The 16151-nt window shown below is 38.1% G+C and overlaps 1 protein-coding gene across 1 annotated transcript; it reads left to right on the top strand.

The window, feature by feature from the left end:
* The first annotated feature begins 14520 nt into the window (after positions 1-14520).
* Positions 14521-15474, top strand: LOC140615426 (olfactory receptor 10A2-like). The gene has a single exon (XM_072795284.1). It carries the CDS (start codon positions 14521-14523, stop codon positions 15472-15474), a length of 954 nt encoding a protein of 317 aa, XP_072651385.1.
* The last annotated feature ends 677 nt before the right edge of the window (positions 15475-16151 follow it).

Raw genomic sequence — 16151 nt, 5'->3', positions numbered from 1 at the left:
AGACGCTGTGGTATATGTATACAATGGAATGTTCCTCAGCCATCATAAATGATAAATACCCACCATTTGCTTCGACGTGGATGGAATTGGAGGGTATTATGCTGAAGAAATAAGTCAATCAGAGGAGGACAAACATTATATGATCTCATTCATTTGAGGAATATAAAAAATAGTGTGCTTTAACATGTTATAATACCACACCTTGATCATTGTTGTAATAGAAGCATTTAACCAGTCTTGGACTCCTGTACATTGTTTCTTGGCAATAAACTTTTTCCTCATCCCTTAGTGTTAATTCCCATTTCTGTTGTCATTGCCATTGGCCTTGTTACTTATTCCTATTTTTGGTTCCACCTTCATTGACATATTCTTTCACTTAATAAGCAAACATTTATATGCTGAATTCTGATCCTACAACAATGAACAAGGTGTTGCCCTATAGGAGCTCTTAGCTCCTTAAGTGAGACAGACAAGTAAATAAACAGCTACAGAACAAAAAGTGCAATTCAAACTGCTTAACTACGTTACAATTCTAATTTAATTCTGCCAACAGAATTGGTTTTCAATTAGTCTCTACATGCTAATTCGTACCTGGCAGAATTCTTCCTCATTCTTTGTTTCCGCTCCCATGTTCTCATTTGCCACTTCTATTGGCCTGGCCAGGCCTTTATTCCTGAATTATTAGTATATAAAGCTTCTCACTGTTCTCACAGTTTCCATGCTTATTTCCCAATCCCCCTTTTTACACTCACTATTAAGTACTGGATTTACACAGTCCCTGCCCTCAAAGACACTACAGTCCAATTAAAAGTGAATTAACAAAGAATTCATAGATAAATGTTAAATCGTATAATGCTATTATTGCTGTGAAGCAAAAGACAAGATTCTTTGAGGAATGATACAAGGGACTTAGAGAACTCCTTTCTGAATAAGTAACATCAGGAAATCAGAAAATGGTACCAGGTAATGGAGTAGGAATCAACCAGGTGGAGATTCGGAGGAAAACATTAGAAACAAATGGATTAATCCATGCAAAGATCCTACTGCAGGAAAGATTTTGGCGCATTTCCTGCAATGATAAAGAAAGCAGCCAATCTGAACAGTTAAGTGTAATGTGGAAACAGTGTTGGTAGCAGTAATAGCAGCGATGTTTGCCATGATATAGTCAACTAGAATGCCTCTTTCCCTCCTTGCTGCCCACCTTCCAGTCTCAGGCCGAATAGTATCTTGATGAAAGTTTGCCTTATATGACATTTACCAGGACTTGGCATGTTTTCTACACTTAATTTCATTTCCTTCTCACAAGAGTATTGGAACTTGGAGTAATTTACATATCTTTCTCTAGATCATAAGGCTAGAAATTCATAGGGGAGAAACCAGAATGAAAGTGTTATTTTGTTTCAGTGTCTTTAATTTTTATTAAAAATTTAATAAATATACAGGGTAAAATTAGTCAAGTATAAAGTAAAATACAATCAAAAGATTTCCCTCTCAATCCTCACCAATGTACTTCACCAGTTTTCTTCCCCAAAGGCAAGGATTACTATCAATTTCTTGCGTCTTGGGGGCGGGGCAAGATGGCAGAGGGGTAGGGTCCCCAAGTCACCTGTCCCCACCAACTTACCTAGATAACATTCAAATCATCCTGAAAACCTACGAATTAGACCTGAGATTTAAAGAGAGAGCAGCTGGAATGCTACAGAGAAAAGAGTTTGTGCTTCTATCAAGGTAGGAAGACGGAAGCAAAAAATAATAAAATAAAAAAGAATCCAGTGGAGGCCCGAAGCTGTGCAGATAGGCACCCTCCACCCCCAGGGCATCCAGGCCGCTGTGGACTGTGACACTGTGTTAGTTACTGTGGGAGCTGAATCCAGGGCTGGAGAGCAGGCCGCTGCCGGTGGTGTTGTTCCTCCTGGTGTCACCCTGTACCTGGGATGGAGCTCGGCAGCCAGGGAACAGGGGCCTCAAGGGAAAACAGCTCCCACTGAGCTGAGCACACACCTGAAAATCAACACAGCAGCCTCTATCCCAGAAGACCAGCTGGAAGGACAGGGGAAGAGCAAGTCTTGGTCGAGCAGTGCTGGAAAGCTCGAGGGGAAGTCGAGGAATTTACAGTATATGAAATCAGAGGATACCCTACTTGTTATTTTTCTTTTTTTTTCTTCATTTTTCCAGTACAACTTGTTTTTAGCCACTCTGCACTGAGAATAATAACTCTTTGTGACAGAATTACAAAATTTGATTTACAATTTGATGTCCGAAAGGCAGTTCAAAAGCATAATTATAAAGCTACTGGTGGCTCTAGAAAAAAACATAAAGGATTCAAGAGACATCATGACTGCAGACTTTAGATCAAATCAGGCCAAAATTAAAAATCAATTAAATGAGATGCAGTCCAACCTGGAGGTCCTAACAATGAAGTTAATGAGGTAGATGAAAGACTGAGAGACATAGAAGACAAGTTGATGGCAAGGAAGGAAGCTGAGGAAAAAAGAGAAAAACAATTAAAAGACCATTAGTAGAGCTTAAGGGAAATAAAGGAAGCCTCAGAAGGAAAAATCTATGTTTAATTGGGGTTCCAGAAGGTGCTAAAAGGACAGAGGACCAGAAAGCATATTTGAACAAATCATAGCTGACAACTTCCCTAACCTGGGGAAGGAAACAGGCATTCAGATCCCGGAGATAGAGAGATCCCCCCCAAAAATCAATAAAAACCGCTCTACACCCTGACATTTAATAGTGAAACTTGCAAATTCTAAAGATAAAGAGAAAATCCTTAGAGCAGCAAGAGACAAGAAATCCCTGATGTATATGGGGAGAAATATGAGATTAATAGCAGACCTGGCTGGCAGGCCAGAAAGGGCTGGCAGGGTATATTCAGGGTCCTAAATGAGAAGAACATGCAGCCAAGAATACTCTATCCAGCAAGGCTCTCATTCAGAATAGAAGGAGAGATAGGCAGAAGATAGGCAGAAACTGAAAGAATATGTGACCACCAAACCAGCTCTGTAAGAAATATTAAGGGAGTCTCCCTAAAAGAAAGACGAAGTCCAAGAAATAATCCACAAAAACAGGGAATGAATAGGTATTATGATGACACTAAATTCATATCTTTCAATAGTAACTCTGAATGTGAATGGGCTTAATGATCCCATCAAAAGGCGCAGGGTTTCAGATTGGATAAAAAAGCAAGACCCATCTACTTGCTGTCTACAAGAAACTCATTTTAGGCCTAAGGATACCTACAGGCTGAAAACAAAAGGTTGGAGAACCATTTACCATTCAAACGGTCCTCAAATAAAGCAGGGGTAGCAATCCTCATATCAGATAACTTAAAGTTTATCCCAAAGACTGTAGTAAGGGATAAGAGGGACACTCTATCATATTTAAAGGGTCTATCCAACAAGAGGACCTAACAATCATGATTATTTATGCCCCAAATGTGGGAGCTGCCAAGTATATCAATCAATTAATAATCAAAGTAAAGATATACTTAGATAATAATACACTTATACTGGGAGACTTCACAGTGCTTTCTGCAAATGACAGATCTTCTAAGTACAACATCTCCAAAGAAACAAGAACTTTAGAGGATACATTGGACCAGATGGATGTCACAGATATTTACAGAACTTTACATCCAAATACTACTGAATACACATTCTTCTCAAGTGCACATGAAACTTTCTCTGGAATAGACCACATACTGGGTCACAAATCAGGTCTTAACCAATACCAAAAGATTGGGATTGTCCCCTGCATATTTTCAGATGCTTTGAAATTTGAACTCAATCACAAGAAGAAATTTAGAAGAAATTCAAACACGTGGAGATTAAAGACCATCCTGCCAAAAGATGAAAGGTCAACCAGGTAATTGGAGAGGAATTAAAAAGATTCATGGAAACTCATGAGAATGAAGATACAACCATTCAAAATCTTTGGGATACAGCAAAAACAGCCCTGAGAGGGAAATACATCACAATACAAGCATCCCTCAAAAAATTGGAAATAACTCAAATGCACAAGCTAATCTTGCACCTAAAGGAACTGGAGAAAGAACAGCAAATAGATCCTACACCCAGCAGAAGAAGAGAATTAATAAAGATTCCAGCAGAACTCAATGAAATAGAGACCAGAAGAACTGTGGAACAGATCAACAAAACCAGGAGTTGGTTCTTTGAAATAATTAATAAGATAGATAAACTATTAGCCAGCCTTATTAAAAGCAAAAAAAGACTATAATTAATAAAATCACGAGTGAAAAAAGGAGAGATCGCAACCAATACCAAGGAGCTATCAATGATTTTTAAGACATATTATGAGCAGCTATACGCCAATCAATTAGGCAATCTAGAAGAAATGGGTGCATTTCTGGAAAACCACAAACTACCAAAACTGGAACAGGAAGAAATAGAAAACCTGAACAGGCCAATAAGCAGGGAGGAAATTAAAGCAGTCATGAAAAACCTCCCAAAACACAAAACTCCAGGGCCAGATGGCTTCACAGAGGAAATCTATCATACGTTTAAAGAAGAAACAATACCTATTCTACTAAAGCTGTTCCAACAGATAGAAAAGGATGGAATACTTCCAAACTCGTTCTATGAGGCCAGCATCACCTTTCTTCCAAAACCGGACAAAGATCTCACCAAAAAGGGGAATTATAGACCAATATTCCTGATGAGCACAGGTGCAAAAGTTCTCACCAAGATACTAGCCAATAGGATCCAAAAGTACATTAAGAAGATTATTCACCATTACCAAGCTAGATTTTTTATTTTTGATCAACCCCCTATTGGTAGAATTAAGATAATTTTCTCATAATTTTAATGGTAAAACTTGTGCTACAATAAAAGCTATAAACTTTCTCGTGCCTAAAACTGTTTGGACTACTATGTCTATCTTATTTTGCTCACTGGCCCTTTCAAAACAAATAGCTTCAATTCACTTGATCAGTCTTTGGACAAGGGATACATCCTCAGTTTTTCATCTTCCTTACCAAGCCTAGTATTAGCAAAAACAACAAAAGCAAAACAAAAATATACAAAAAAACATGTTATATTACAGGAGGTCTAAAAAAATAATAAAGGCAGTCTACTTGACTGAGTCCTTTTTCTCAGCAGTTTCTTATTTCTTCCCACCTGGATCTTGTTTTTTGCAACTACTTATTCTTATATGCTTACTTGTTTATTTGTTCAATGCCTGGCTTTCCCCATTCCAATGAAAACTTTATGAGCATAGAGATGTTGTTTTGTTCATTTATCTTTCTCAGTGTCTAGAACAATTCCAGCATGTAGTAACCATTCAATAAATATTTGCGATGAACAATTATTGGCTATATGATAGGCTGTTGTAACATTATATTCATAGAAGATATGAAAACACATGCTGTAGTATAATTTACTAGCATTAAAGCTAATAATATATCCATCTAATCATATCAATGCTATAAAATAACATATTATCTTTGTCTTATCAATATAGAAAGTGAAATTTAGAGAGCTTAACAAAATTGGTAAGCATCACAAATCAGAGAGATGTAGTGCCTGAATTAAACTGAAGTCGCTCAGAATCCAAAACTTTTCTGCTTTTCTCTACACAATGCTGCATTCCCAGAGTATAGATTTTATTCCCTGCACTTTATCCTATTGGCATCTGATATTCCTTAGGGCCCCAAAGGACAGTGGATCCAAGAAAGGTCATGTACCCTTGAGGAAGGGAAGGAAGAGAAGCCAAGGTGAGCCCAATTATACCTGGGGGGAAATACAGATGCCAGCCCTTCAGCTGATCCTGAGTACAAAAAATATACAGTTGAGAATAACTCCCTGAAGTCAGGACTGGGAGTATGGCCAACCCAAGTAATTGGCTCACTTGGGCCTGACAAAGAAGTCAGTAAAGACCTGGCTTCAGGTCCAGCCATTAATGGCTCCTCCAGGATAGAGAATATGATTTTCCTTCTGGTTCTTCTGACAGCAGTACCAGAGCTCTTCAAATAGTCAAGGTCAAGCATGAAGTATGGGTGTCAGGCAGAGCTGAACACAGCAGATCTCCCTAGAGATGGGTGGGTACAGGTAAGCCTTCCTTCAAGGACCAGATCGGTCAAGGGCTCTTCTTGGAGTTCAGATGTTCTCCTAGACCAAGTTTGGCAAGGTTTGGAGGGACACCTCATTGTATTCCTGCATCCACACTGGTAATATCTCATCAGTTTCTCTCTTCCCTAGCCTCAATTTCCTTTTTCTACATCATACGTGAGATGGGAGACCACAAAAAGATTGAGATTACCAGTTTTCCAAATCTTCCCTCTAAAACTTTCTGTGTCAGAAAGGTTCCAAACCCTGCAGCCTCCACAGGACAGATAATTCCTCCAAATTGGACTCTCCTCTGATTAACTCAGGGAAGACTTGCCTCAATGGAACATTCATTAAGCAGAGCACATCAGTGTATACTACTTACTTAGGGCAACTTTATGGGTGCAAAAGGCCTGGAGGAGTGGATTCCTATTCTTGGGCACTCAAATGATTAGCAGGGTGATGTACCTGACGAAGTCCTAGAGGGAATGGGTGGGATGGAGCCTGTGGGCTGATCATGAGCCACCAGGTTCTCTGATGCCTTGCAGTCAAGAGCCAGTGTGCCATCTCTTCTTCCTCAGTAGTTTCCAAAAGTTCTATGGGAATCCAACGGGCCATTCCACCTCTCCTCCCTCTTCTTTCAAATCCTCTTCACCAGCACCAAACACTCCACTTTGTCCTGAAATGGAGTTTCTAATGAAAGCGGTTTTAGTGTAGAGTGTGAGTAGATGTGGAATCCAATGGAAACTCCAGGAGTAATAAACTTTCTGATATTCTTGTATTCATATTTCCATCCAATTATCCAAAAGTACAGGTGAATAGCTAAATCTGGATATGCATTGGGCTTATGCCTGTACATAGTGAGCAGTTTCTGGCCAGAAGGACCTTGCAGATTAAACTGGGAAATTCTGGTATCAATAGCTAATTAAAACATACTGAATAACCAGTATTTTAAAAAGTACCCAGGGATAAGCCTATTTGGAAACATCACAGAGGAAACGTATCTGAGTTTTGACAATGGGAAGGAAGAAGTTTGCTAGGTAGAAGAGGTGGCATGAATAAACCCAGATGATGTTATATGCAGAGACATTAGAGCAGAGATTGGCCAACTACAACCCATGGGCGAAATCCAACTAGTCCCCTGTTTTACATGGCACAGAGCTAAAATGGACTTTTACATTGTTGTTTTTTTTTGACTTTTACATTGTTTTTAAACATTTCATTTATTTATTTGACAGAGATAGAGCATAAGCAGGGGGAGTTGTAGGCAGAGGGAGAGGGAGAAGCAAGTTCCCTGCAGAGCAGGGAGTCTATGTGGGGCTTGGTCCCAGGACCCTGGAATCATGACCTACATTCAAGGCAGACTCTTAACCCCCTAAGCCACTCAGATGCCCCTAGACATTTACATTTATTAAGTGGTGAAATAAACAAAGAATAGCGTATAACATCTGAAAATTACATGAAATTCAAATTTTGATGACTATAAATCTATTTTATTAGAACTCAGGTATGTTCATTTGTTTGGGTATTGCGAATATTAGTATGCCCAATGCTTTTTTGTTTACTTGCAGATTAGATATTTTAGGCGTGTGTGTGTGTGTGTGTGGGTGCGCGTGCATTTGTTTAGATATTGAGCAGCTGCCACAGAGAACGCATGATCCACAAAGCCTAAAATATTTTATATCTGGCCCTTTACAGAAAAACTTTGTTGACCTCTGGTGTAGAACCATGAAGCAAAGTAGTTATCAATAAATGATAAGAGACTCAGCATTGGTGGAGATCAAGCTACCTGGATGATGAGGAGGTAAAAGGTAAGACCTAAGAACTGTTCTGTATTTGTATTGTGTGTCTTGCTGAAAATCCAACTGTTGCTTTTTAGAAAAAAATATGTTGATTTACAGCCAAATCTATACTATCCCTCTCCTTAGCATTGAGCTTTATGATTATTTTCACTTTTCTAAGTTTGATGGGAAAAACTGAATTTCTTTGTTATTCACAGAATTGTTTAATTTTTATTTCTTTCTACTACTGGGAAAATTGAATTACTTTATATGCTTCTTCCTTTTTTATTTTTTACTTTTTAATAATAAATTTATTTTTTATTGGTGTTCAATTTGCCAAGATACAGAATAACACCCAGTGCTCATCCTGTTAAGTGCCCCCCTCAGTGCCCGTCACCCATTCACCCCCACCCCCTGCCGTCCTCCTCTTCCACCACCCCTAGTTCATTTCCCAGAGTTAAAAAAGATTTTATTTATTTATTCATGAGAGACACAGAAAAAGAGAGGCAGAGACACAGGCAGTGATAGAAGCAGGCTCTATGTAGGGAGCCCGATGTGGGACTCAATCCTGGAACTCCAGGGTCATGCCCTGAGCCTAAGGCAGTCTTAACCACTGAGCCACCCAGGCATCCCTATATGCTTCTTCCTTATTGGCATTATTGGCAAACTGAATCTTTGTGGCCTCTAGTTTTTGTGGCCAGCGATAATGTTTTTTTTTAAGATTTTATTTATTTATTCATGAGAGATAACAGAGAGAGAGAGAGAAGCAGAGACATAGGCAGAGGGAGAAGCAGGCTCCATGCAGGGAGCTGGAGGTGGGACTAAATCCTGGGACTCTAGGATCACGCCCTGAGCTGAAGGCAGACGTTTAACCACTGAGCCACCCAGGCATCCTGAGATAATGTTTTTCTTTAATGAGGTGTATGACATCTTTACAAATCACTAGAAGTTTTTAATTTGTTGTTGAATAACTACAAATAGCATTCCAAGTTTATCATTTGTTTATTTTTTTTATTTTTAAAATTTTTTTAATAAATTAATTTTTTATTGGTGTTCAATTTACCAACATACAGAATAACACCCAGTGCTCATCCCTTCCAGTGTCCCCCTCAGTGCCCGTCACCCATTCACTCCCACCCCCCACCCTCCTCCCCTTCCACCACCCCTAGTTAGTTTCCCAGGGTTAGGAGTCTTTATATTCTGTCTCCCTTTCTGATATTTCCCACACATTTCTTCTCCCTTCCCTTATATTCCCTTTCACTATTATTTATATTCCCCAAATGAATGAGAACATACACTGTCCTTCTCAGATTGACTTAATTCACTCAGCATAATACCCTCCAGTTCCATCCACATTGAAGCAAATGGTGGGTATTGTATTTAAACATTTTAAGAGTTCATTTTGAGTTACAGGGGCACTTGGGTGGTTCATTTGGGAGACCATGTGACTCTTGATCTTGGGTTCATAATTTCAAACCCCATGTTGGGCATAGAGTGTACTTCAAAAAAAAAAAAAAAGAAAGAAAGAAACCTAAAGAAAGAGTTGTTTGAGTCACAAAAGTATTGTATTCTCAATCATATATGTGTTTATCTCCATACAAAATAATACATCATCAAGATGAATAATGTGGAATACATGAAATAAAAAAGAAGAAATTTGATACACTTATCACAGACTAAGATTGTGACATTTATATGAATACTGCTTCAGTTTTTCTATGTATGGATATAATGTAATATTTTAAAGTAAATATCTTCCCACTGAACATACTATTTTGTAAATTACACCATCTATCTAGCTAAGTATATTGAATATTTCTCATTCTCACTGCAGAACTCCATAGCAGAGATAGAACACTATTTAACTAAGTTTTAATTTTCATTCTTTTTGTTCATTTGTTTCCTGCTACATTACCATAAAGTTGAGAGGAGCATTCTGTTAAATACAATTTGCACTCAAACTTAATATAAAATTATAGATTTGGTATTGTGCAAATATCTTTGATATATTTTGTGAAGTCTATGTGTCGTTTTGGCTTATCATGTATATTTCCCTTCACTTTTTAAAAAAGATTTTATTTATCTTTTTGAGAGAGAGAGTGAGAAAGAGCATGAGTGGGGAGGAGAGGCAAAGGGAGACAAAGAGGGAGAGGCAGACTCCCTGCTAAGTAGGGAGCCTGACTTGTGTTTCCATCCAGGGACTCTGGGATCATGACCCGAGCAGAAGGCATACACTTAACCAACTCAGCTACCCATGTGCCCCTTCCTTCACTTTTAACATAAATGAGTACCATAATTTTTAAAAATCTGATTTATTTACTTTATAAAAAACTAGATTAGTTAATAAATTTAAAACTTCTACTCTGTGAGACACTGTTAATGTGATGAAAATACAAGATACAGACTGGAAGAAATATTTGCAAAACACATATGTGACAAAGGATTTGTATCCAAAATATGCAAAGAACACCTTAGAATTCAACAATAACAAATGAACTCAGTAAAAAAATGGCGGAACATCTGTATAGACATCTCAAACAAAGATGATGTATCAATGGCAAGTAACATATGAAAAGATGATCAACCTCACTTGTCACTAGAAAATTTCAAATTAAAACCAGAATGAGATACATTGATAAGAATGGCCAAAATCCAAAACCAAAAGCCAAAAACCAACCAGCCAAACAAACAAAAAACCTGACAAAGTATGAAGCAGCAGGAACTCTCATTCATTGATAGTGAAAGTGCAAAATTAACCACTTTGGGACATGGTTTAGCAGTTTTTCTACAGAAATAAACATAATGTTACCATATGATTCAGCAATCACATCCCTATCATTTGCCTAATTGATTAAAAACATATGTCTACACAAATCCTGGACTCAAATGTTTATAGAAGTTATATTTATAATCACCCCAAACTAGAAGAAAGTACAAGTTACAAGATGAAGAGGTAAATTAATGTGGTACATCTATTCAATGATAAAGAGAAATGAGTTATCAAAGAATTATATGACATGGATGAACCTAGAATCTTATTTTTTTAGAAAGTTTTAAATTTATTTCTTCTCTGAGAGAGAGAGGGCAAGAGGGGCACAAACTGGGCAGGTAGGGTGGGGCAGAGGAAGAAGCAAGCTCCCCACTGCAGAGGAAACCCCCCTCCAGGACATGGGGCTCAATCTCAGGATCCCAGGATGATGACCTGAGCTGAAGGCAGATGCTTAACCCACTGAGCCACCCAGACACCCATAAAATCTTATGTTTTTAAGTTTGAGTATAGTTGACACACAATGCTATGTTAGGTTGAGGGCTACAAGTTAGTGACTTGACAAGTACATAGTATACATTATGCTATCTTCAACACAAGTGTAGCTACATCTGTCCCATTATATCACTATTATCATTTCATTAACTGTATTACTCATGCTCTGCCTGTTATCCCCATGATTTACTCATTCCATCATTGGAGGCCTATATTTCCCACTCCCCCTTCACCCATTTTGCCCAACACCCCATCCCCTACCCTCTGACAACCATCAATTTGTTCTCTGAATTTATAGTTCTGATTCTACTTTTTGTTTATTCACTTTTTTAGATTCCATTTATGAGTGGAATCATATGGTATTTGTCTTTCTCAGTCTGACTAAAAATCCTGTTTTTAATTTCCATTCACTTTCTGGTAACTTCTAACATTTTTACCATGTTTATAGACACTCTGATTTTAAAGGAATAATTATATCCTTTGCCTACTTTCCCCCCCATGTATTAAAAACACTTTTTATCATGATAAAAACACTTAATATGAGATATACCTTTATTTTTTATTTACACAGTACAGTATTAGTAACTACAAGCACACATGGTAAAGCAGATGTCTAGAATATCACTCTAATATATCCTTATGCTCAGAATTGGCTATTATATTTATTAACTGAAGAATTATTTTTATTAATTTATTTATTAATTTTTTTGTCCTTATAATTATTTTTTTATTGGAGTTCAATTTCACACATATAGTATAACACCTAGTGCTCATCCCATCAAGTGTCCTCCTCAGCGCCTGTCACCCGGTTATCCCATTCCCCTGCCCGCCTTCCCTTCCACTACCCTTTGTTCGCTTCCCAGAGTTAGGAGTCTCTCATGTTTTGTCACCTATTATTTTAAATAAATATTCAGGTTGCATTAAGAAAGTAGCCTTCTGGGGGACCTTGGTGGCTCAGTGGTTGAGTATCTGCCTTTGGCTCAGGTCGTGATCCTGGGGTCCTGGATCAAGTCCTGTATCAGGCTCCCCGTTGGGAGCCTGCTTCTCCCTCTGCCTATGTCTCTGACTTCTCTGTGTCTCTCATGAATAAATAAATAAAATCTAAAAAAAAGTAGTCTTCTATCTATGATTAGTAAAATATACTAAGAAATGAATTCATCAAATATTTTCAGGATCTACTGAGATTAATATATTTTTCTTAATTGAATTTTTAAAAGAGATTTTATTCATTTATTCATGAGAGACACAAAAAGAGAGGCTGAGACACAGGCAGAGGGAGAAGCAGGCTCCTCACCAGGAGCCCAGTGCCTGGACTCTGGGAACACGCACTGAGCAGAAGGCAGATGTTCAACCACTGAGCCACCTGGGCATCCCTCTCACTTGAATGTTGATGGGATTAATTATATTTGATTATTTTAAAATTACAAACCAACTTGCATTCCTAGAATAAATGCTACTTGGCCCTACAGATAATTTTTGATTAACAAATATCTCAATTTATTTGATATTTTTGCACTGTAAGTAATTAAGTAAGATTGATCTTTGGGCTTTTTTGAGTGTGTATTATACTTGCAACATTTGAAAACAGGTATATGTAATTGTCATAATGTTAGTTGGGAAACACTGCATCTTTTTCTTCGTTCTGATAAATCACAAGACTTACTGTCCTTGAGGACTCAATTACTATGTGCATTAAACTATCCCAGTTCATGGCCTATTTGGTAAAGTTTTGATAAAATTACTTAACCCACTCACATTTTATCTCTTTTTTTAAAAATCAAAGTGAACTTTACCTATTAGTAGAAAACCACTAATTTCATCTTTAAAATCTGCATTTTTGTGTTCTTATATTCTTTTTTTAAATATTTTATTTATTTATTAATGATAGAGAGAGAGAGAGAGAGGCAGAGACACAGGTAGAGGGAAAATCAGGCTCCATGCTGGGAGCCCTAGGTGGGACTCGATCCTGGGACTCGGGCTCTGGGCCAAAGGCAGGTGCTAAACTGCTGAGCCACCCAGGGGTCCCCTGTGTTCTTATATTCTAAAAATATAATTGTGTTCTTATATTCTAAACATTGCTGTTCTGTTTCTAAGGGTATTTTTCATAATCTTAAGATTGCATATTTCTGTCTCCTCTCCTTTATTAGATTTTTCAACAGTTTATCTCCACTTTTTAACTTTTCAAAGGACAAACTTTGGTCTATTTACTAATTTACAATCTCTAAATAAATTTCTGCTTTTAATTCGATTTCCTCCCTTCTGTATCTATTTTGTTTTCTAGCTTATTTGAAAACCCAGTTAATTTATTTTAGTTATTTATTATGGTATAATAATAAGTCTTAATTTTCCCTTCCAAAAATTTTTAAACTGCATATACTGTGTTTTGTCATGTTTGTCATCAGCAGGAATCTGCTGTTTTTCCAAATTCCTGTATTTATTGCTTCATCAGGATATAACTGATACTTAACATTGTGTAAGGTATACAATGTGATGATTTGATATATGAACGTATTGTGAAATGATTACCACATTAAGATTAATTCACATATCCTTCGCTTCACATAATTACCTTCTGAGTGCGTATGTGTGTGTGTAAAGACATTTAAAATCTACTCTTGGCAACTTTCAAGTATTTACTGCAATATTGCTAACTACTGTCACCATGGTGTACATATATCCCCTTATTTGTTTTATAACTGGAAATTTGTGCCTTTTAATAATAATCACCATTTCCCCCAACTCCTAGCCCCTGACCACCATGAATCCATTCTCTGTTTCCATTAGTTTGGCTCTTAGACTCTACATATAGTGAGATCATATAGTATCTTTCTTTGTCTCACTTATTTTACTTAGCATAATGCCTTCAAGATCTATCCATGTTGTTTGCTGCAAATGGCAGGATTATCTCCTTTGTTGTGGTGAATGATATTCCTCTGTGTGTGTGTGTGCGTGCACGCGTGTGTGTGTGTGTTTGTGACATTTTCCTTATCCATTCATCCACTGATACATTTAAGTTGTTTCCATGACTTAGCTATGGTGAATAATGCCACAATGAACATGGGAGAGTAGATATCAACCACACTGCAAAGTTATTAAGTGTGCAGTAGTAAATGAGTGTGAGTAGATATAGTCTGATTTGTTTCAGCAAATATGGTAAAAAAAAAAAACAGGAAATATGTCATAAAAAGAGTAACAATAGGAAGTGATGAACCATTACACATTCCAGACTCAGGCTCTGGCCATTCTTCCTAGTGTCTTTATTCTTAGACAACGCAAGGCCCTTCACCTTCCAGCTAAGATCCTGACCTTGCCTCTTTTCCTTTCCAAAAGGGAGTCTGAAAAACAAACCCAGATTCTGACACTTACAATCAAGAATCTCTCTCCAAGACCACAGCCGGGATTCATTTCTATGGCTGGAGGAAACTGGACAAGAGTTGAGGAATTTATCCTCATGAGCTTCTCTTCTCTACCTACTGAAATACAGTCGTTACTCTTCCTGACATTCCTAATAATCTACCTGGTCACCCTGATGGGAAACACCCTCATCATTCTAGTTACTTTGGCTGACCCCATGCTGCACAGTCCCATGTACTTCTTCCTCAGGAACCTGTCCTTCTTGGAGATTGGCTTCAACCTAGTCATTGTGCCCAAGATGCTGGGGACCCTGCTTGCCTGGGACACAACCATCTCCTTTCTTGGCTGTGCCACACAGATGTATTTCTTCTTCTTCTTTGGAGTTGATGAATGCTTCCTCCTGGCCACCATGGCATATGACCGCTATGTAGCCATCTGCAGTCCCTTGCACTACCCAGTCATCATGAACCAAAGGACACGTGCCAAATTGGCTGTTGCTTCTTGGTTTCCCGGCTTTCCTGTTGCTACTGTGCAGACCACGTGGCTCTTCAGTTTTCCATTCTGTGGCACCAACAAGGTGAACCACTTCTTCTGTGACAGCCCACCTGTGCTGAGACTGGTCTGTGCAGACACAGCACTGTTTGAGATCTATGCAATTGTTGGAACCATTCTGTTTGTCATGACACCTTGCTTGCTGATCCTGTGCTCCTATACTCGCATTGCTGCTGCCATCCTCAAAATTCCATCAGCTAAAGGGAAGCATAAAGCCTTCTCTACATGCTCCTCTCACCTCCTTGTTGTGTCCCTGTTCTATGTATCTTTAAGCCTCACTTACTTCCGGCCTAAATCCAATAATTCTCCTGAAAGCAAAAAGCTGCTGTCATTGTCCTACACTGTTGTGACTCCCATGTTGAACCCCATCATTTATAGCCTGAGAAATAATGAAGTGAAGAATGCCTTTGGCCGGACCTTCCGTAAGGCTTTAGGCCTTAGAAACTGCATCTCATAGGCATTAAGAAATGAGAATAAAGTGTACTGAATGGGGAGCAATCAGTTTCCTATCTGGGCTTCCTCTGTCTCTCTTCCCATCTCTGTTGGGATGAAACTCAGCTGCTGAATGTCAGTGGGGGTGAAGAGAGCACAGAAGTAGATTAGAACTATTGCTACCACCTGAAAAACTCCTGTGCATTAGTTTTCTTATTGATACAGTGATGTTTTGACATTTCTATCAGCAATCCATTCTACATATTTTTACCTTGTTAATATGTGCCAATGTGACATACACTGGGATAAAATGAAACTGCTTATGGTATGAACTTGGAGACAGTAAAGTCATTTTGGCACTTTATCTTGTTTTGGATCAGTTCAATTTCATTCCTTTGGAAAAAAAACCTATAGTCCTGTTTACATAATGTATTCATTTCATTTTGTCCACTTCTGAGGCCGTACTGGTATTTAAGGCTAGTTGGTATTTAACATGCATAGTGGAAAGTGGAAAGTAATCTCCATGCATATTCCTCTATAACCCCAAGAACCTTAATCAGTCCCTTCCTCAGGCTATTTTTCCCAGGTAATATTGTATTGCAAAAAATTATACTCAATATTATCAACTCAACACCAGTAAAGACTTTCCTTATTTGGCTGACAATCTACTTGGAAACGTACTTTGCTTGAAGCCTCATAGTC

This window comes from Canis lupus, chromosome 23 (genome assembly GCF_048164855.1).
Source record: "Canis lupus baileyi chromosome 23, mCanLup2.hap1, whole genome shotgun sequence".
Taxonomy (NCBI): domain Eukaryota; kingdom Metazoa; phylum Chordata; class Mammalia; order Carnivora; family Canidae; genus Canis; species Canis lupus.
Note: the sequence above shows the minus strand (reverse complement) of the source record. Positions and strands in the feature narration are given on the sequence as shown.